The sequence below is a fragment of the Hippocampus bargibanti genome, linkage group LG08 (assembly GCF_051943395.1).
Source record: "Hippocampus bargibanti isolate YZ-2025 linkage group LG08, ASM5194339v1, whole genome shotgun sequence".
NCBI classification, from domain to species: Eukaryota; Metazoa; Chordata; class Actinopteri; order Syngnathiformes; family Syngnathidae; genus Hippocampus; species Hippocampus bargibanti.
The window spans coordinates 24,162,640-24,183,370 of record NC_142741.1 but is presented as its reverse complement, the minus strand read 5'-3'; the positions used below and the strand labels follow the sequence as shown (position 1 = coordinate 24,183,370).

General features: G+C 43.0%; 1 protein-coding gene across 5 annotated transcripts in view; it reads left to right on the top strand.

Annotated features, from left to right (window-relative positions):
- The window catches only part of myo16 (myosin XVI), a 101,981-nt gene extending 81,594 nt beyond the window's left edge, over positions 1–20,387 (top strand). For 4 of the 5 annotated variants that reach the window (XM_089002779.1, XM_089002780.1, XM_089002781.1 and 1 more), the window contains 7 exons: positions 449–545; positions 612–894; positions 4,040–4,422; positions 4,877–6,115; positions 11,367–11,519; positions 12,457–12,539; positions 18,079–20,387. In XM_089002779.1, coding sequence (XP_088858905.1) covers positions 449–545; positions 612–894; positions 4,040–4,422; positions 4,877–6,115; positions 11,367–11,519; positions 12,457–12,539; positions 18,079–18,243 — 2,403 coding nt within the window. In that variant the 3' untranslated portion in view covers positions 18,244–20,387. Of the gene's footprint in view, positions 1–448; positions 546–611; positions 895–4,039; positions 4,423–4,876; positions 6,116–11,366; positions 11,520–12,456; positions 12,540–14,525; positions 14,658–18,078 lie in introns of all 5 variants that reach the window. The other variant, XR_016115799.1, reaches the window with a different exon arrangement.
- The last annotated feature ends 344 nt before the right edge of the window (positions 20,388–20,731 follow it).

Genomic DNA, 20,731 nt, shown 5'->3' with positions numbered 1-20,731 from the left:
CTTCCCTTGTCGTTGCTTACACACAACCATCGGAAGCGCCCACCCGGCTTCTTCTTGGTCCCGTCTGCCAGACTGCTGTTGTGTCTGAGTGACTGACCTCAAGGGGTCACGTTAGCTACAACCATCGCCCCCCCCTACCACCCAACCCTCACACACACCCCTTTGCAATGTTTGCTTTTTAAATGTCCTTTCTACAAGTAGCTGCCGGAGAAATGTCATTCACCCCATCACCCTCTAGTCCCCTCCCAAACGCCACAGTGACACTTTCCACCCCCTATTTTATTTGCTTTTTTATTGAATGCTGGGTCAAAACTCCACACCCACACATCTGTCATACTCCGCAGCGCTCCCGTTGTCTCACAGGTTGCTGTTGCTCTACTGCACTCGATGTTGTTTAGCATCACAGCTTCTTTAACCTCGTCACTTGTGTTTTTTTGTGCATGTTTAGATGGGCCGCAGCAAAGTGTTTCTCAAGTACTGGCAGGCAGACCAGCTCAACGACCGCTGCTACCAGCTGCGTAAAAAGATCATCACCTGCCAGAAAGGTAAAGAAAAACTATTGATGACTCAAATTTGTGTGACATCTAAATAATTGTAATCCTTCCATACAGTGGTACGTGGCTGGCTCATCCGGCAACGCGTCCGCCATCGACTACCATCGCGGTACAAGGACGAGGGGAGTGTGCAGCGCTTCCTGCAAGGGGCGGAGGACATGGGCCTGCGCACCTACGACCGCCTAGTCATACAGAACGCGTCTGACATCTCGCGAGAGAGCGACCGCCTTCGGTGCCACATCAACGGAAGCCTCATCCTTGCCGCCAAACTTGGTAGCAGCCCCCCTCTCGGGGAAAGGCCCGATCCGGTTGGTAAGGAGGAGGAACAACCGGTTAAAAGGTGTGTTGTAAACTCAGTTACACGACGTCATCGATCTGCCTGTCTTTGCATTTATGACTTTGAAAAAGACTTCTTACAAGTAGAGTGATACCTAGGTTTACGAATTCCTTGACTCACGAACTTTTCGGTTTACGCACGTTAAATTTATGAAAATTTTACCTTGGCATACGAACTATTGTTCGGGATACACACGGACCGCCACAATGAGTGATCTGTCGTTCGCGCGAACGAGCCCGTTCTCCTAACAAGGAAATGGGAGAGGACTTTTTTTGTCCTCTATTCCCCGCTCCCAGTCTTCGGTTAAAGCCATGTGATTGGTCAAGAACACAGCAGTGAGGGGAGGTGGTTTAAACATTAAAGACACAGGCAGATGACAGAGAGAGACTGAGAAAATGGTTAGAAAACAGTGACATTTGGATTTGTTTCAACTTTAATATTTCAAAGGCAGAGTGTTGACTGCAAGGTTAAAATATCCCATCAATCAGACTCCACAAATAACCCGCACAGGCCATCTGTACACTTGATGCAAAAAGCTATCAACCCAGCTAAACAGAACACGATTGATGAGGAACTAGGTAAAATTATCGCAGAGAAAGCAGAGAAGCAAAGGTCAATAAAATGACGTTATTATACACTACAGTTTATTTCTTTAATTATAATACCATAACACATTTATTATACATAAAATAAGGTATATTTTGTGTAGTTTTAAGGCTTAGAAAATTAGAAAGTAGAAAATTATGTTTTATTGGGACCTGGGAACGAATTATCCTCATTTTAATGGTTTCCTATGGGAAATTAATTTTTTGGATACACACTTTTTGCCTTACACACTCTGCCTGGGAACCAATTAAGTTCGTAAGCCAATGTATCACTGTATACCGTTCCTATATTTAATACCGATCGATACCAGGTTGCTCTTTGTACACTTTTAATAAACAAATAATGAGAATTTTTGTTCAAACCTTGCAACCCATTATTCAAATTCTTAAGGATTTTATGGATGCAAATTGAAGCTACATTTCCAAATCTACACTTCCACCCGAAAGCCGCAACAGTTGGTACACCTGCATAATCTCATGAGCTCTGATATAAGAACTGTATCAGCAACATTTCCACCATTTTAGATACTAATTTATTGTTGAATAAGATCCTCCTGACTTTCAAGTGTCCTTGTGCAAAGTGTCCTTGTGCATGTAACATCTGCTGCCTGGCGCACACAAACACACACGCGCGCGCACACGCACACACCCACACACACACACACACACACACACACACACACACACACACACACACACACACACACACACAAACACATACCTGTTTCAATTGTTTTGTGAGGTCCGGTTAAGTCCGGATAAGGAGGACCACCGTTGCTGATAAGTTTAGAGAATAACTAGTGTTACATTTGAACACTAAATGTCACCCCATTTCCCACTTCAACTTCTTTAAAAACAAATAAATAAAAAGTCGACTTGAAATTGAAATAACAGCAGGAGTGAAGTTTCTGAATGGGTACATTCAAAGTCCTCACCACTGTTGTGAATTTGGTTAAAATATCGTTTTACTTTTTCTGGTATGAACTTTTTCCTCTCATTAAACACTCACACACATAAACACACACACATAAACACACACAGTAAGTAAAAAGTGTGCGTATCCAAGGGAAATGGAAATACACTCCAAAAAATAATTTTGGGTGGATTTGTGAGGACCTCTCTGAAACTTTAACAGATGCATATATAGACCCTCTATAAGCCTTTAGAATGAAAAACTTGTGAGGACCGGCCAAAAGGTCCTCACTTGTCAAAAATTTCCTCACTACGTATGGTATAAAATATTAGTGGTCCTCACAAGACTAGTCATACAAACACACACACACATTTTTTTAGAGAGTGGGTAAAAGAGACAAATATAACGTTTCCTAAGAAGAATTTTATTGAAATTTAATGAAACCAACTTAATTTCTCCACAAGTATTTAAAATTCCAATCTGCCATCACTTAGGCAAATTGTTTCCTGCCCGCCCCTCACCCTCTGCATGCAATCATAGGACGGACAGATGGTTGACTGAGATTAGCGTAGGAAATATCAAACTGGATATGATCAAATTACTGTCGGGAGATTAGATCTAAAGCGTAATCTCCTGTCTCTTTATCCTCCAATTGGCCTCCTTAGCTCGTATTTGCGGCGTGACAGTTGATGTGTGGTTGTAAAGCTGCGCTCACATGAAAGGCTTTCGCATCGATGCCTCAAGAAGACAACACAAAATTTGTTTTTATTTATATCGATACAAAAATGGCCTTTTGTCAATTTAGATTAGTTCTGATATTTTTTCTAACATATTGATGGAGAATAAGAAGTTAGCATATTTAAAAGTGTCATGCTGTTATATGCTTAGTCAACATGTGTGACTCGAATACACAATTGAAGCACAGACAACCTGGGGTCAATCTGAGGTCAACAGACACAGCTTTTTAAGCTGTCATCTTCATCTAGGAGATCTGGCCTTGGACAGAATTTAGGATTTGGGAAACTCCTTATCACAGGAGTAATTTACGACTTGAAACTCTTTCACAAGAAGAGCTCATAAGCCAGGTTACAAATTCATCAGTTCATGGAAAAGACAATGTTTTGTTGCTTACAGCTGTTCGTGCTTAGAACTCAAGAGGTGTGGTATTCTAATCAAGAAAACTACCTTTTACTAATGTATCACTTTAATTTGCATATACTCTCAATAAATAGCTTGGCAGAGGGCTGCAGAATTCAGGCGTCTGTCATGAATGGCTGCATCTCTTTCTGGGTCCGAGCCTTCATCCGCAGTGTCCGATCGAACATCTCTGACACATATACAGTAAAGTCTCGTTATATCGATATTCAAGGGAGTCCGAAAAAATATCGATATAACCGGGACTATCGATATATCCGACCCTGTTTGCATGTAATTTTCTCCGTGCGTGCATAGAAATAGTATCGATATAACCGGGACTATCGATATATCCGATATCGATATAACGAGACTTTACTGTATATTATAATGTAATTAAAAAAATTAAAGGGTTGGCGATCTGCAAGAATATATGTATAGAATTGAACAATTCAAACACAATATTGATGATATCATGGTTGTTTTTCGTATGTAGGGTTGTGGAGAAAGTTGGAAAAGTCCACAATGTTGCTGGGAATGGGGGAAGCAGATTCATTCGGCACTTTCGATCCAGCTCGGTGCCCATCCCCTTGGCGATCAAGAGTCCAACGCATTCCACCACCAGCCCGGCCGTCAAACCGGTGCTGCAGCACATCGCTCAAACCAACGCGGACGTTACCAGCAGTTGCGTTGCTTCCTCACCTCGTAAGCAACCTCCCCCAAAACCAAAAAGGGACCCCAACACGCGCCTGAGTGCGTCGTATGAAGTGGTTAGTGCTGGCTTGGTGATGGCGGTCAAAGAGAGTGCCACTCCAGAAGGCTACGCCTTGCCAGCTGGGAGTCCCCCCAAATCGCAGCTGTCCCCGACAGATCCCGCAGGTACATGCGCTTGGTTTCACAAGTCTTGACAGATGGTTGCTCGTGTGTGTGTATCATTTGCTCGTTCCATTTTCAACATGCCCAATTCAATGTATTGCTCAAATTTAAAAAACGGGACCGTTAGGCAATGGGGATTTTCATGCTGTGTGGGCACTCCATGTTGTGGTCTCAGTTTTGTAAACTCTGAAGCAATTTAACTCATTCACTGCCAGAAATGTCCAAAAATATATAATATATAATAAAATAATATATAATAAAAATTCGTGATAGTCGGTGTACCCATAATTGACAAATGTGCATTTTTTCCATATAGATTTTCTTGTACGTCGTACACGTCTTAAAAAGCATAATAAACATTGTACGGCAAAAACATACAAGTTGACAGGTATGATAATACGGATAGTTGCTCAGAACGCTGGTGTCCATTATTTGAACGTTCTCAATGTTTCCTCAGGGTCTAAGCCCCGCCCCCACAGCGATGACTACACGACCATGAGAAAGGTCCCACCGCCCAAACCAAAACGCAGTCCCAACACCAAGCTGACAGGCTCGTACGAGGAGATCAATGCCGTGGCACCTCTCCTGCACCAGCTGCGTCCTGCCGATGTCAAGACAGCGCTTCTGTCGCGCATGGGCGCCAAGATGCAGAAAGCGGCCTCCTTGGATGCAACGCAGGGCTTAGCGCTGAGTCTCTATCAAGACCAGGATGAAGAGGACATCTACATTGAGATGGTTGGCTCTCAACCCCGTAGTGGGAGCCTCCAAGAGCCAACCGACAGTCCAGAAGAAACGGAGTCAGAGGCCGTCTACGAGGAAATGACCTTCTTCCCTCCTGATGAGGCTGCGCCTCCACCTGCCGTTGCAGCCAAACCAACCCAGCTGGATGTTGTCAGCCTCAGCCTTGTTCCATCCAGCATGCGCCGCCCACAGAGTGAAGAGTGTAAGCGGGTGACGTCAAAGGTGATGGCAGCTTTGGACATTGCTTATCCACAAACTACGACGGTTGTTTGTGCGCCCAGGATTCAGCATGGAAAAGATGGCACCTGTGACATTCCGGCTCCCTTTCCCAACTTGCTCCCGCATCGACCACCTCTCCTGGTGTTCCCGCCGTCCCCTGTCACCTGCTCCCCTGCTTCAGATGAGTCACCCCTCACTCCTTTAGAGGTTAAGAAGCTGCCGGTCTTTGAGACCAATCTCAACTACTCTGCGGGTCCAGACAGTCCACTGTCACCTCAATATGTACGGCAGAGGGCAGACTCCTCCCCGAGCCTCACCGTCCTAATGCCAGAGAAGAAGGCTACCCCTCCTTTAACTCCCCCACTTCCTCTTTCGACCACAAGCGGTCCACCTCCTCCATACAGACCACCTTCCCACTTCCCTTTCCCACCTGAGGCCAACTTCCATGCGCTGGCGCGGACCGCTTCCGTCACTGGAACCCAGTCGGACTCCTCCAAACCCTTAACATCACAAAGACCAAGTGTGGAGCCACTGGGGAAACCGCCCCCTTACTCCCCGGGGAAGATGTCCCGACCAGAACCTCGAAGAGCTCATTCCTGCTCCTCCTCGCCCTTGTTGTTCAACCCAGCAAACGGAAGACCTCTTACCAGTCCCCTGGATGAGCTCAGCACCTTGTTCAGCACGGGACGCAGCCTTCTAAGGAAGTCCTCAACGGGACGCAAGATGCGAGACGGAGGTTTGTTACTCCAGTACACGCAAATTTAAAGGACAACCGACGCCCCGGACAAGTTGTGTCCATAATTTATAAAATCACTTCAAATGACTTCTACTGAGAGTATTTTACAAAGATTCCACCGCACATAGCTATATTTTCCGTTTTAAGACTTGCGCTGAATATTCAGGAAGTCTTGTTTTTGAGTGACGTCACGGTAGGTATTGTCACTGACCAAGAAAGCGACACACAATGCATTTTTGGGTACTTTGTTTGGTCTGAAAACTTCGTGTTGATCCGTGTTGATGGCGAAATTAGAAGGAAAACACATGAATAACGCGATGGTGATCGTTGTGTGTTGCACCAAGACTACTATTTGATACGAGCTGACACAAATTCCCAGCAGACAAATCAGCCCTTATCCAACGGAGCTTGGGCGCCATCTTGTGCATTTTCTGAGATGCTACATTTCAGTCCAGGTGCCTCAAAATGACATGGAATAACTTCTTTAATCGATTGCAAACATGTATGCTTTCTTCTTCAGAACTACAGTAAAGTCTCGTTATATCGATAGTACTGCTTATTACGATACTATTTCTATGAACTCAAGGAGAAAATTACATGCCCGCAGGATCGGATATATCGATAGTCCGGTTATATCAATATTTTTTCAGACTCCCGAGAATATCGATATAACAAGACTTTACTGTATTTGAATCATATTCATAACTGGATGAGTAACAAGAAAGCATCTTCTTTGAATCTGAAGCCATTGTTTTGCTTCTTAAGCAAGGCAAGACATGACGTGGCGTGACGTCACGAACAAGGGGGCGGGACCTTCTGAAACTGGCAATTTCCGGTTTCATTTTGAAGTAGTTTTTGGACACTTTAGGTCATTTTTATTGGTGTTTTTCATTTGAAGAAAAATATCAGCCTGCGTGTGTTGGGTATTTTAGATGCTATAAAACGTTTTTCTGATGTCAGTTAGGAAACAAAAATGGTGTCGGTTGTCCTATAAATGACACACACTCACAGCAGTAAGACGCCATTGTTGTGTTTTATAATGGTCCTTTTCTTTTTATGCTTGTGAGAAAATAATGCTAATTATTGTGTTATTACTGGTATAACACCCACCACACCACATCCCTCGAGACAAAGAAAAAAAAATTCCATTCAATTGATCGACACTTTTCGCCTTACACATTCTGTCTGGGAACCAATTAAGTTTGTAAGCCAAGGTATCACTGTTTTTCCCACTCAGCCTGCTTCTGTGCGAGTCCATCTTGTGTTGTATTTACTGTTACAACTTACTGATCCAAGTCTGGGGTTGATTTATTAGGTGCACCCTGATGATACCTGCTACACTGTAGTGTGGCGCAAGAGATAAGTCATTTCCTCTGTTTTTCACCGTAGGTGTTTCATTTCTCTGAACTCCATTTTTTTATTTTTTATTTATATTGGGGAGTGTTGTCACAAGCCATCCTATTTGTCACATTTGTGAGACTCCATTTCCCCGAGAATACAGCTGCGGTGCCCTTTAGTGACTGTAGATGGATAATGATAGCAAATGAGCGAGCGGGATTATCTTGCCATGCGGCGTTACATAATGCAAGTAGTAATTTCTAACGTGTAGAAACCGAGGATGCCGATGGAAAGGCTGACCTTTATGCTAAAATGGGGCAAAACATATTTTCACAACATGTAATAATTGTCAACAATGTGCTCGTCGTTGATTCGTCACACCCCCTAAAATGTAAACCCACCCTTCTCACGGGGAAAACAAACAAGATCGACATCCATGCGGTAAGCACGGATAATGTGTAAGAGCTATCGTCGACCTTGTTGTCGTTAGCTGCTAGCTGCGACGCATTTCATCCCTCCTGCCGCTGCAGTGCATGAGCAATATTTGGTTTTATTGGAGTAATTTGTGACTGTTGTCCATTTTTTCTTGAGATTGTGGTGCCGTCCGTGGATCATCGCATTTACTCTTATCACCGGTTCATTTTGTCATTGACCCGAAGCGCTAATGATAATGCTAACGTACTGAAAGTTAATTAGATGGAGAAAACAGTCCAATTAAACGCCCATAAACTGAATAGAATAGGACTGTAATTATCGCTGCCCACGGGACCATTTACGCCATATTTTAACATGAAAATGGACAAAAATGTAAAAAGCAAAAGATGGCTGATTATTTTGTCGACAGTTTATATGCGTACATGATGTAAGTACAGTGATACCTCCGTTTACCAACCCCTTGCCTTACGAACTTTTTGGTTTACGAACGTCAAATTTATGAAAATTTTACCTTGGCATACAAACTATTTTTCGGGATACACACGGAGCTGCCACAATGAGTGATGTGTCGTTCGCGAACGAGCCCGTTCGAACAAAAAATGGCAACAGACACTTTTTGTCCTCTATTCCCCGCCCCCAGTCTTTGGTTAAAGCCACGTGATTGGTCAAGAACGCAGCAGTGAGGGTGTGGGGGGTTTACAGACAGAGAGAGAGTGAGGCCATTCTCCAAAAAAGAACATGGCAGCCGACTGTTTTTGTCCTCTCTTCCCCGCCCCCAGTCTTTGGTTAAAGCCACGTGATTGGTCAAGAACGCAGCAGTGAGGGGAGGTGGTTTAAACATTAAAGAGACGGGCAGACGACAGAGAGAGACTTGGAAAATGGATATAAAACAGTGAAATTTGGACTCGTTTTAACTTTGATAGTTCAAATGCAGTGTAGACTACAAGGTTAAAATTTCCATCAATCAGGCTCCACAAATAGCACAACCCATCTGTACACTTGATGCAAAAAGCTATCAACCCAGCTAAACGGAACACTATTGACGAGGAACTAGGTAAAATTATCGCAGAGAAAGCACCTACAAGGGATCATTCCTCAAGATGTTGAAAGAAGAAGGCTACGTTCCTCATCAAGTGTTTAATGCTGAAGAAACCGGCCATTCCATTCCATCAAGCCATCCATCAACCATCGCAAAGGTAAATAAAATGCCTTTATTGTACAGTACAATTTATTTCTTTAAAATTAAGACCATAGCACATTTATTATACATAAAATAAGGTATATTTTGTGTCGTTTTAAGGCTTAGAAAATTAGAAAGTAGAAAATTAAGTTTTATGAGGACCTGGGAACGGATTATTCTCATTTTAATTGTTTCCTATGGGAAATTAATTTGTGGGATACACACTTTTTGCCTTACACACTCTGTCTGGGAACCAATTAAGTTCATAAGCCAAGGTATCACTGTAATTAAAAAAAATGAGTATCACATCGTCTTTACATGGAGTGAGTCACACTCCTACTAATTTCCCAAACTCTGCCATTAATGTCAAACAGGTTTTCCATTTACAATTGTTTCCTCGACCATTTTCCCTGCATATCGGGACAGCGGATATCCTGGGATGGGCTTTGGATTCAATTTAATTCTCAGGGCTGAAGAGAAAAACTCCAGCCAAGGGAGGAAACTGTCTTCTCATGCTATTTTCACCTAAGTGGCTGTTTCCTGGAGGAGTATTAGTTGTGGCGCCGTTAATAATGGATGAGCGGCGGAATGATGAGGATGCCTATCAAATATTTAGCAGCTCACTCATGTTCTACAGAAGCCACTATGACGGGCAGAACTCGGCGCACCGGGAAACCCTCAGCAGTCATCTAAGAAGAACTGCACATGAGCGAAAGTGCGTGACGCCGTTGCCGCCGTCACGAGGCTGGTGTATTTGCTTACCAAGGGGTTGCCGCTGTCATGGCGCCATAACGAGTTCAGGGAGCAAGAGGCTGAAGGCCTTATAAGAGTCGGAACGGGAGCGCCGGCGCCGACACATTCGCCCGACGTGACGTTCCGGGCCCTTTTTTTTTTTCCACAGCTGAGCACGCGCCTCCTACGCAGGCACGGTGCTGGCGTGATGGAAACTGAGTTTGTGACGGGGGAAGCTGGCACTTCAGGGGGGCAGGTGGCGGGGATCGCAACCTCGCTGTTATTTTGAGGAGGCCGAGCAAAGCGGCCCACTTAGATCTGAGAGGGGCGGGATGCCAACGGGCTTAACAGGATGCTCCACTTCCGTTCCCTCTCGGCCGTTAAGCGGCTCAGTGTGATACCTGACGCCGGGGGCGGGGCCAGAGGTTACAGTCGCAATCCTAGACATCTCTGTGAAGAGCAGCTGCCTCCCTCATCCTCAGGGAATGAGCGCACTTCCGGAATGCCAGTGGGAGAGGGCAGGTGGTCTTGGCAGGCTGACGGGAATCACGGTCATAAGACTTCCACCCCCCTCGTCCCCACACTCTTACCCCCTCGCGCCAGCAGTCGCGATTCAATGCCAGGAATTGAACACAACGCCAACTCCTCATTGTCGTATCATTGTCATTCTGACATGACTCATCTCTTCTCACGTATAAGACGGCTTTGCTTGTTCTACTTGTGCCGGCCCACTGGGACCACCGGTGGCGTGTTTATATTTAGGTGCAGGCACAGATAGACACATCGATGAAGGAAGTAGAAAATTATGTTTTATGGGGACCTGGGAACGGATTATTCTCATTTTAATGGTTTCCTATGGTAAATTATTTTTTGGGATACACACTTTTCGCCTTACACACTGTCTGGAAAACAATTAAGTTCGTAAGCCAAGGTAACACTGTATTAACCTCCAAAACTCATTCCTGACATACCACCGTGCCGTTTAGTATGCCGTATTAACTCATCTTACACTTTGGATAAAGATTTACGTAACCTTTTGATCATTTTTTTTGCAACCCAACACGGGATACGACATCTCCACTGGAAGGACAAGATGCTATTTCTAGTAGTCGTGTTTAGCCAGGTTTCAATCGCATTCGGGTGACGTAAACCACTGTTGTCATGCAGACTCGTCGTCGCAGCGCCATTGTAACACTGCGGGACGCACGACCAGAAACGACAGATAAACACGTGCTAATGTTAGCCTACCCTTGTTGTTGCTCTTTCACTCTGAACACTGCATACTCCACATTCTCCACTTTGCTGCTGTTGTCCATTTCTCAATCCCCTTCCTAACATTTGTCTCCTGGCCATGACTTTAAAATAGCCTCCTCGTTCAGGATGTGGTTTTTCGTTGTGGTTTACCTAGGCTAGTAGTTGATTTTTTGTTTATTTATTTTTGTTTAGATGAGCTATTTTTGTATAATCCCGCTACCTAACAAATCACAATACTTGGCAGAGTTAAGAAATCTGCTTTAATCCACAAAGGCAAATCCGGATCTATTTGTGTGGGTGTGTTCTTCCCAGGTTTCAACTCCAACATCAATTTACCTAGCAACGCAGAGTGTGGCTCCGCCCCATCATCGCCATCACTGCAGCTACAGGATAAGAACGCCAACAATCATTCCGTTCACTCGCCAAGCCACGCCCCGATCGAGAATGGCAACCAGATCTCCAATGGTAGGTGGACCTCTTTTGGATTTCAAGTCATACGCTGACTGCTAGCACTCTGCCTACGTTGCCCGAGTTGATCGTTTTCCAGGCTGTAGCGTCATCAAATAAAATCCTTAAAGGACAACCGATGCCTCCGGACAAAGTGTGTCCATAATTTGTAAAATCACTTCAAATGACTTCTACTGAGCGTATTTTACAAAGATTCCCCCGCATATAGCTCTATTTTACGTTTTAAGACACGCACTGAATATTCAGGAAGTCTTTATTTTGAGTTGGTGACGTTTCTTGACGTCACGGAAGGAACGCCCCTGACCGAGGAAGCGACACATGATGCATTTTGGGTACTTTGTTTGGTCTGAAAACGTCGTGTTGATCCGTGTTGATGGCAAAATTAGAAGGAAAACACATAAATAATGCGATTCTGAATCGTTGTGTGTTGCACCAAGACTACTATTTGATACTAGTTGACACAAATTCCAAGCAGACAAATCAGCCCATTTCCAACGGAGCTTTGGAGCCATCTTCTGCATTTTCTGGGTGCTACATTTCTGTCCAGATGCCTCAAAATGACCCGGAAAACTTCTTTAATCGATTGCAAACATTTATGCTTTCCACTTCAGAACTATTTGAATCATATTCATAAATGGATGAGTAAAAAAAAGCATCTTCTCCGAATCTGTAGCCATTGTTTAGATTCTCGAGCAAGGCAAGACATCTTGACGTCTTTATTGACGTCTTCATTTTTATTGGTGTTTTGCATTTTACTAAAAATATCATCCTGCATGTTTTGGGTATTTTAGATACTATAAAACGTTTGTCTGATGTCAGTTAGGAAACAAAAAAGTCGTGTCGGTTGTCCTTTAAATCGCTCATCATTACACGCTAATTACAACTGCTAAAAATGTTTTGTTATTCAGGACGCCTTATTTAATTGTGTGCTCAGGTTCAATGGAGGACGAGAGTCACGTCAAGTCAAACGTGTCCACATCCTCTCTGCACAGGCACATGGATAGCCACCATACACAGGTAAGACACTCACGCACATCGGCTTCTAGTATTTATTCAGTCATCTTTTACTAACCCGATAGACTCAAGTGATTTAATGTAACACAATTTCCAAGCGATGCTGTATTTTCACATTCATGCGAGCGGTTGAAATGTCTTTAGAGATTCCCCTCCCCCACCGTTTTTTGTTTACAATTTGAGCAAAGTGGCCTCCGTGGGGTAACATATGCCACCCGCGACGTGCAAGCTCTTGATGCCTCCGCACTCCGGTGTTTGGTTGCAGGATTGAGTTTAAAGTCCTCAGCACACACTCAGATGCCCCTAAACACACACAAACACATGCCGGCTTTATACGTGGGTTTGATAGCGCACCCGAAAACGAAGCAGAATGAAAATTGGCAACATGAGCCTTGGAAGTGCCACCTAGATACATAGATTAAATGTCCATAAATAGCCTGAATAATTATCTCATTCACTGCCAGAAGATGTGCAAAAATGTGTTGCCTCCAGTGCCAGGGTTTTTGTCATTTTCACTCAAATTGCAGGACCCACAGAATATTGAGTTTTAAGACTACATAACTTTTCAATTCAGTGTAAGAAAGCTTAAACTGTCTTCTTTCATCAAAAAGAGTTAATTCCTAAGTTATATGGGGCTGAAGTTATCTGATCTTGAAATGGGGGTGGCTATACAAAATACAATACATGCATATTGATTTGTATAGCGCTTTAACAACAGCTGAAGCTGTAACAAAGCGCTAGCTTTCTATCTATTTGAGTTACTTCCGGTTTGAGTGAACGCTGGCGCGTGTGGCTGCCGCTGCTCACCCTCAGAAAAACCTGTGACTCTAAAGTGACCTTGAGAGTTTTGAAATGCGTTTATAAGTGAAATGTATGATTATTATTATTATTATTATTATTATTATTATTATTATTATTATTATTATTATTATTATTATATTATTATTATTAGTTGGAAAATATTCAAAATAATTTTTGGAAGGTCAAAAAAATATTATTCTTATTTTTATTCTTATTTTTATTCTTATTCTTATTCTTATTCTTATTCATGGACACAAAGGGCAAATGCTGCCCCCTCGAGCAAGTGAAAAACATTGCCAGAGGCTCTGACCAGCGCTTTATCGGCATCCCCCGCACGAAAAAACAAAACCTGAACAAATTCGGGAATGGCGCTCCCGTGACACTTTTCAATTCCCGAATAAATTTGGGAATGGCAGCAAATGAGTTAAATGAAGCGTTTAGGGTTTATTTACACTCATATAATTAACACTGGTACATCAAAACAATCCTGGAGTATTGCCACGTTAAAGGTCAACCGACACCATTTTTTTGTTTCCTAACTGACATCAGAAAAACGTTTTATAGCATTTAAAATACTCAAAACACGCAGTTTGATATTTAAGGTCAAATGCAAAACACCAATAAAAATGAGTTAGTGTCCCAAAACTACTTCAAAATGACCCCGGAAATTGCGAGTTTCAGAAGGTCCCGCCCCCTTGTTCGTGACGTCACGCCTTGCTCTGAAATCAAAACAATGGCTTCAGATTCGGAGAAGATGCTTTCTTCTTACTCATTCAGTTATGAATATGATTCAAATAGTTCCGAAGAGGAAAGCATAAATTTTTGCAATCGATTAAAGAAGTACTTGCGTATCAATTCGAGTCATCAGGACTCCAATGTAGTGTCCCAGAAAACACACAAGATGGCGCCCAAGCTCCGTTGGAAATGGGCTGATTTGTCCTTCACAACCGGGCCACCATTTGTATCACATGGACTCTGCGCTTAGTGAAATCCTCCTGGGGGCGGAGCCTAAAATCCGATTTCACCATCAATGAGATCGAAAAATCAATGTGCGACAAACCCCATCGAGTCACACGTCCTTTTAAAGCCCTTGATGAGCGCTTTCGGGATCAATGATAATTTTGTCGATATGTCCTGATATGTTTAGTCAATGACCGCGAGACTATCATTTTATTCTTTATCTTCCAGAGGGGCCATCTCAATTTTTCTCCATTTGGAGCCGGGGCCGCCCTCTAATCGACGAGGGTGTTAGGGGTGGGGTGGGGATTGGGCAGGGATTGGGAATTTACTGGAAGCCGCAGTCCACTTGTAGAGGATGTGGTGAGTCCATCCGGAAATGTATTCTGTGACGATGCTTCCAACAACCTCATTGTGACTTGTTGAAAGTCTTAATGGAAATCTCATCTTTGTTGTTAGATTAGTTCATCAATCATCTCAGCTTCTTTGAATTACAATGATACCTCGGTTTATGAACCACTTGGCTTATGAACTTTTCAGTTTATGAAGGTTAAATTTATGAAAATTTTACCTTGGCATACAAACTATTTTTCGGGATACACACGGAGCGCCACAATGAGTGATGTGTCGTTCGCGAACGAGCTCAGCCCATTCTCCTAACAACAAAATGGCAGCCGACTGTTTTTGTCATCTATTCCCCGCCCCCAGTCTTCGGTTAAAGCCACGTGATTGGTCAAGAACGCGGCAGTGAGGGGAGGTAGTTTAAACATTAAAGAGACAGGCAGACGACAGAGAGAGTGACAAAATGGATAGAAAACAGTGAAATTTGGACTTGTTTTAACTTTGAGAGTTCAAAGGCGGAGTGTAGACTGCAAGGTTAAAATATCCCATCAATCAAGCTCCGCAAATAAACCGCACAAGCCATCTGTACACTTGATGCAAAAAGCTATCAACCCAGCTAAACAGAACACAATTGATGAGGAACTAGATAAAATTATGGCAGAGAAAGCACTTACAAGGGATCATTTCTCAAGATGGTGAAAGAAGAAGGCTACGTTCCTCATCAAGTGTTTAATGCTGATGAAAGCGGCCACTCCATTCCATCAAGCCATCAACGCCATAACAAAGGTAAACAAAACGACTTTATTATATAGTACAATTTATTTCTTTAATTATAATACCAAAGCGCATTTGTCATACATAAAATAAGGTATATTTTGTGTAGTTTTAAGGCTTAGAAAATTAAAAAGAAAAGTATGTTTTATGGGGACCTGGGAACGGATTATTCTTATCTTAATGGTTTCCTATGGGAAATTAATTTTTGGGATACACACTTTTCGCCTTACACACTCTGTCTGGGAACCAATTAGGTTCGTAAGCCAAGGTATCACGGTATTTTTTTTTTTTTTTGGGTCACGTCGGAATTTTCTTTCCATTCAAACTCTTCTGGAAACGGATCTCTTCTTATCGCTAGCATCTGATTCCAGAACAAGTCAGGCTCCTGCTTGTCTGTGTCCTTCATTTCATGTGTTTTCAATCAGGCATTTGTATGTGTTGCTTGTCATTAAGAAATTAATTAGTGGAGACAAAGTGGGTGTTGTTTAAAAAAAAAAAATACATTCAGAAAGCCTTTAAAGGATAACCGACACCATTTTTTTTCCTAACTGACATCAGAAATTTTTTTATAGCATCTAAAATACCCAAAACACGCAGTATGATATTTTTATTCAAATGCAAAACACCAATAGAAATGAGTTAAAGTGTCCCAAAACTACTTCAAAATGACCTCGGAAATGCCGAGTTTCAGAAGGTCCCGCCCCCTTGTTCGTGACGTCACGCCAGGACGTCTTCGCCTTACTCTAGAATCAAAATAATGGCTTCAGATTCGGAGAAGAAGCTTTCTTGTTACTCATTCAGTTATGAATATGATTCAAATAGTTCTGAAAAGGAAAGCATACATGTTTGCAATCGATTAAAGAAGTCCTTCCGTCTCATTTTGAGGTGGAAGGACTTCAATGTAGCGCCCAGAAAACGCACAAGATGGCGCCCAAGCTCCGTTGGAAATGGGCTGATTTGTCTGCTGCAAATTTGTGTCAACTAGTATCAAATAGTAGTCTTGGTGCAACACACAACGATTCACCATGGCATTATTTATGTTTTTTCCTTCTAATTTCGCCATCAACACGGATCAACACGAAGTTTTCAGACCAAACAAAGTACCCAAAATGCATTGTGTGTCACTTTCTCGGTCAGTTCCTTTAGTGACGTCACGTCAGGAATCGTCACCAACTCGAAAACAAGACTTCCTGAATATTCAGCGTGAGTCTTAAAACGTAAAATACAGCTATATGCGGTGGAATCTTTGTAAAATACGCTCAGTAGAAGTCATTTGAAGTGATTTTACAAATTACGGACACAACTTGTTCGTAGGCGTCGGTTATCTTTAATAGTCCCACGATGAGGAAATTTCACGATACATTTCACAATGCAACCTTGGTCATGACCCTTTGGTGACCTGTGTCTGATGGCCCACCTCGGTTTCAACGGAAGGATCCTTCTGTGTCAGAAAGTCCACACAAATCCTTGTTTTCCTAATGTGGAGTGGAACAACTTGACCACACTGCGTGCGGAATGACCTCGACTTTTTAGGTTAAACAGGGACATGAACTCGGAGGCATGCTGGCCTGAATCAAATGCTCTCTCTCTCTCTCTCTCTCTCGCTCTCTCTTGCTCTATCGCTCTCATGTTCAGGATTTTAGATACAGACATAATCCCCGCTGAAGCTGTTGCACCAGCCAATAGTTCGGACTGGGACATTTTCTTCCGATGAAACATGGCGGCGGTCTGCAATATTAAAGTCGACAACCTCTCAATTTGAGCGAAACCAAAATATTAGAAATTTATAATAATCAGAATGTCTGTGTCTCTCAGTCGTACAGGAGTGGTCCATCGACAATTAGGTTAAAATCTTAGCGAAAGAAAATAGATGATTTGAAAGGGGAGTAAAAGAAGCGATTTTCATAAAACAGCTAAATCCTTCATTTAACCGATATGGTGGGGTGAGGTTCAATTTGGATCATTCTTACAACAGTCTGCTTAGGTAACATAGGATGAGTACTACAGATGAGGTGATACCGGAGGAAGTGGGGCAATCAGGCCAGTCATTAGTCAGAACAATAGGAACAATCAGTGGAGCTGCAGGGAGTAGTCCTCTGCTCCCCCCAACCTGAGAGCAGGGACCTATCATAGCAGAATCCGGCGCCGCCATGTTTGGACAGTAGGGATATATATTTTGGGCCTAAACTACCAGTAAGACTTTAGTTTGCTGACGAAGTTTCTTGGATAAGAAGCGAAACGTCCAACACCTTCAAAGAAGTACAGATGACGGCTGAAGAAACCTTTTCATCGATAATCAGAATCAGAAAACCTTTATTCGTCCCACAATGGGGAAATTTGCAGTCCACAGCAGCAATTTGAAAGGGGATAGGGGGGAGGATAGAATAACAAGATATTCTAAGCATAGTAAAATAAAAGAAATCTATATTGATCTATGTAGCTGTATTGCATCAACCCATATTTACAGTACAAGTGTCCTGTTTTTGTTTGTTCGTTTTTTTAAATAATAATATCCTCTTACGTAATTTTTTAAACTCCACCCCATTCCAAGATTTCTATCAACAATGCATGGTTGAATTCCAAGCCGTTCTGCTTTAGACGTTCCACTTTATTCTGCCTGTCGGTCGGAATGCGACTGAGATGATCCGGATCCTCTGTCCAAATCCAGGCGTTCCAGAGGCTACGCCTTTCCGACGCAGATGAGGGCACTACGCTGCGAGAGCTCCTCCGTTGGCGGCAGGCGCAGTGCCGGGGGCGCAAGGGTTGGAAGCACCGTCCACCATCTCAATCTCCGGCCACGATGCTCTGGTCCAGCAGGAAGAATTCTCCGTGAGCCGGGACGGGATGACCGGAGAACCCAACCGCCTGAACAAGCACTTTGTGACTCGAAAGAAATGTGTGGGACGCCGACAAGCAGCAAGATTCCCAGGGATATGTACAGTCATATTTATTTTCACAAGATGGCATGGTTGTCGTTTGAGGGAAAAGGTCAGTGGTCTACCCTCACAAACAAGGTGCTACTGATCATACTTGAAGAACTTCCCAGCCACTTTTCAAGTTTACACGTCAACCATCGCTCCACGCACTCCGGCTTCCGGAGTGATTTCTTCGTGGAGGCCAGCATGCGAACAACAATGCAGGCTAACCCCAATGGTGCATTTCTTTTCGCCGTCGACCTTTGAGGACAAACTCTAGACCAGGTTTCTTCAGCCGTCATCTGTACTTCTTTGAAGGTGTCGGACGTTTCGCTTCTTATCCAAGATGCTTCTTCAGCGAACTAAATTATTTCTGGTAGTATCGGCCCTATATATATATATATATATCCTTTGGTGATTTTGACCTCCTCCCTTTTTACGAATAGCTCCAGCTGTTCGGTCTGTTTCCAAAGTAACTGCTGTGTAAATAGTAAGCGGTGACGAAGCACAGAAACGAAACCGATGCTGGCCGTGATGGAAGAATGTCTTGGGTTCAATGCAATGACTGAGATGTTTGTTTTACAGATTGTGAATATCAATGGCAATGAAATAGCTTCTATTCTATTTAAACTTCTATAAATGTTTTATTGCCCTAGAAATTGGCTACTCGTGGCTCAAACAACCGCCTGATCTTTGAAGATGTGGCGCAATGGTTTCACCCGCTAGCTACCAATACCTCAAATTGATTTCTCATTATCTTGAATGCGTCTGATTGATTGTCTTCCTGATCAATTGCTGTTGCGTACCATGGTAGGTGATGCACTCTGCGAAGATACATTAGAAGACACCACGTTGGACCGACTGGATGAGTGTTAATTACTGGTACATCGACATCCCCTTTTTCGAGTTTAATCATGACGATGTCCCCATATGACTCCTTGAGCGGTTGGACCAGAGCAAAACAAAGACGATTACCGTATTTTCCGGTGTATAAGGCGCACCGGAGTATCAGGCGCACCCCCAATGAATGGTGTATTTTCAAACTTTTTCCATATACAGTGATACCTTGGCTTACGAAGGCCTGGGCTAACGGATTTTTCGGCTTATGAACATTAAATTTACGAGAATTTAATCTTGGCATACGAACTATTTTTTGTGATACACAATGAGCGATGTGGCAGTCGACTATTTTTTGTCCTCTATGTTGCCAGAGTCCATAGCCAGCACTTTATTGGCACCCAAACAAGAAAAGAAACAACACATTCAGAAATGGTGCTCTACGTCATATTTTCAATTCCCGAATCAATTCATGAATGGCAGTGAATGAGTTAAAAAAAAAAATCACATATGAACCACTGAGCAGTAATCACAAATGGCAGCCATGTGTAACACCAAACACTGACCCCCCCGCCCCCCCAACCACACACCCCCCAGTTGTCATCCACTGAGGAAGAACGATGGATTCAGCATACCAAACCGTACCCGTGGATGGAAGGAAAAACACTTCCGCGAAAGCAACATTTAGGTCAGTTATGGAGGTTGCCATGGTGACGCAGGCATTCTGATTGTTATTGTTATTACAGCGTTTGTATCACCACACATCAAGCAGATAAAGTAACAGCTGTTAAAACACGCTGAAAAGATGACATATTATACATACATGAGCGAGCGCTTCTCATCCACGCTGTGAATCACCGAGCCGTCTCATAACTCGTCATATGTCTACAGTAAAAAGCTGCGCACACACACACAAAAACACACACACACACACACACACACACACACACATTCCTGTTTCAACGGTTTTGTGAGGTCCGGATAACTCCAGATAAGGCGTGAGGACCACAAGTTTAGAGAAGAACTAGTGTTCCATTTGAAGACTAAATGTCACTCCATTTCACACTTCTTTAAAAACAAAGAAATCAAAAGTGGTCTTGAAACTGAAATAACAGCAGGAGTGAGGTTTCTCAATGGGTACATTCAAAGTCCTCACCCCTGTAGTGAATTTGGTTAAAATATCATTTAACTTTTTCCTCTCATTAACCACGCACACACACACACACACATAAACACACACACAGTGAGTAAAAAGTGTGTGTATCCAAATGAAATGAAAATACACACCAAAAAAATCATTTTGGGTGAATTTGTGAGGACCTCTCTGAAACTTTCACAGATGCATATATAGACACTCTAGAAGCCTTTAGAATGAAAAAAACTTGTGAGGACCGGCCAAGAGGTCCTCACTTGTCAAAAATGTCCTCACTACGTATGGTATAAAATGTTAGTGGTCCTCACAAGACTAGTCATACAAACACACACACAGTAGATGCCTCACATATACACACAAAACATTTTTGCTTCACCCAAAATGTTGCCAGAAGATTTTTTTTAGGCGCATCAGAA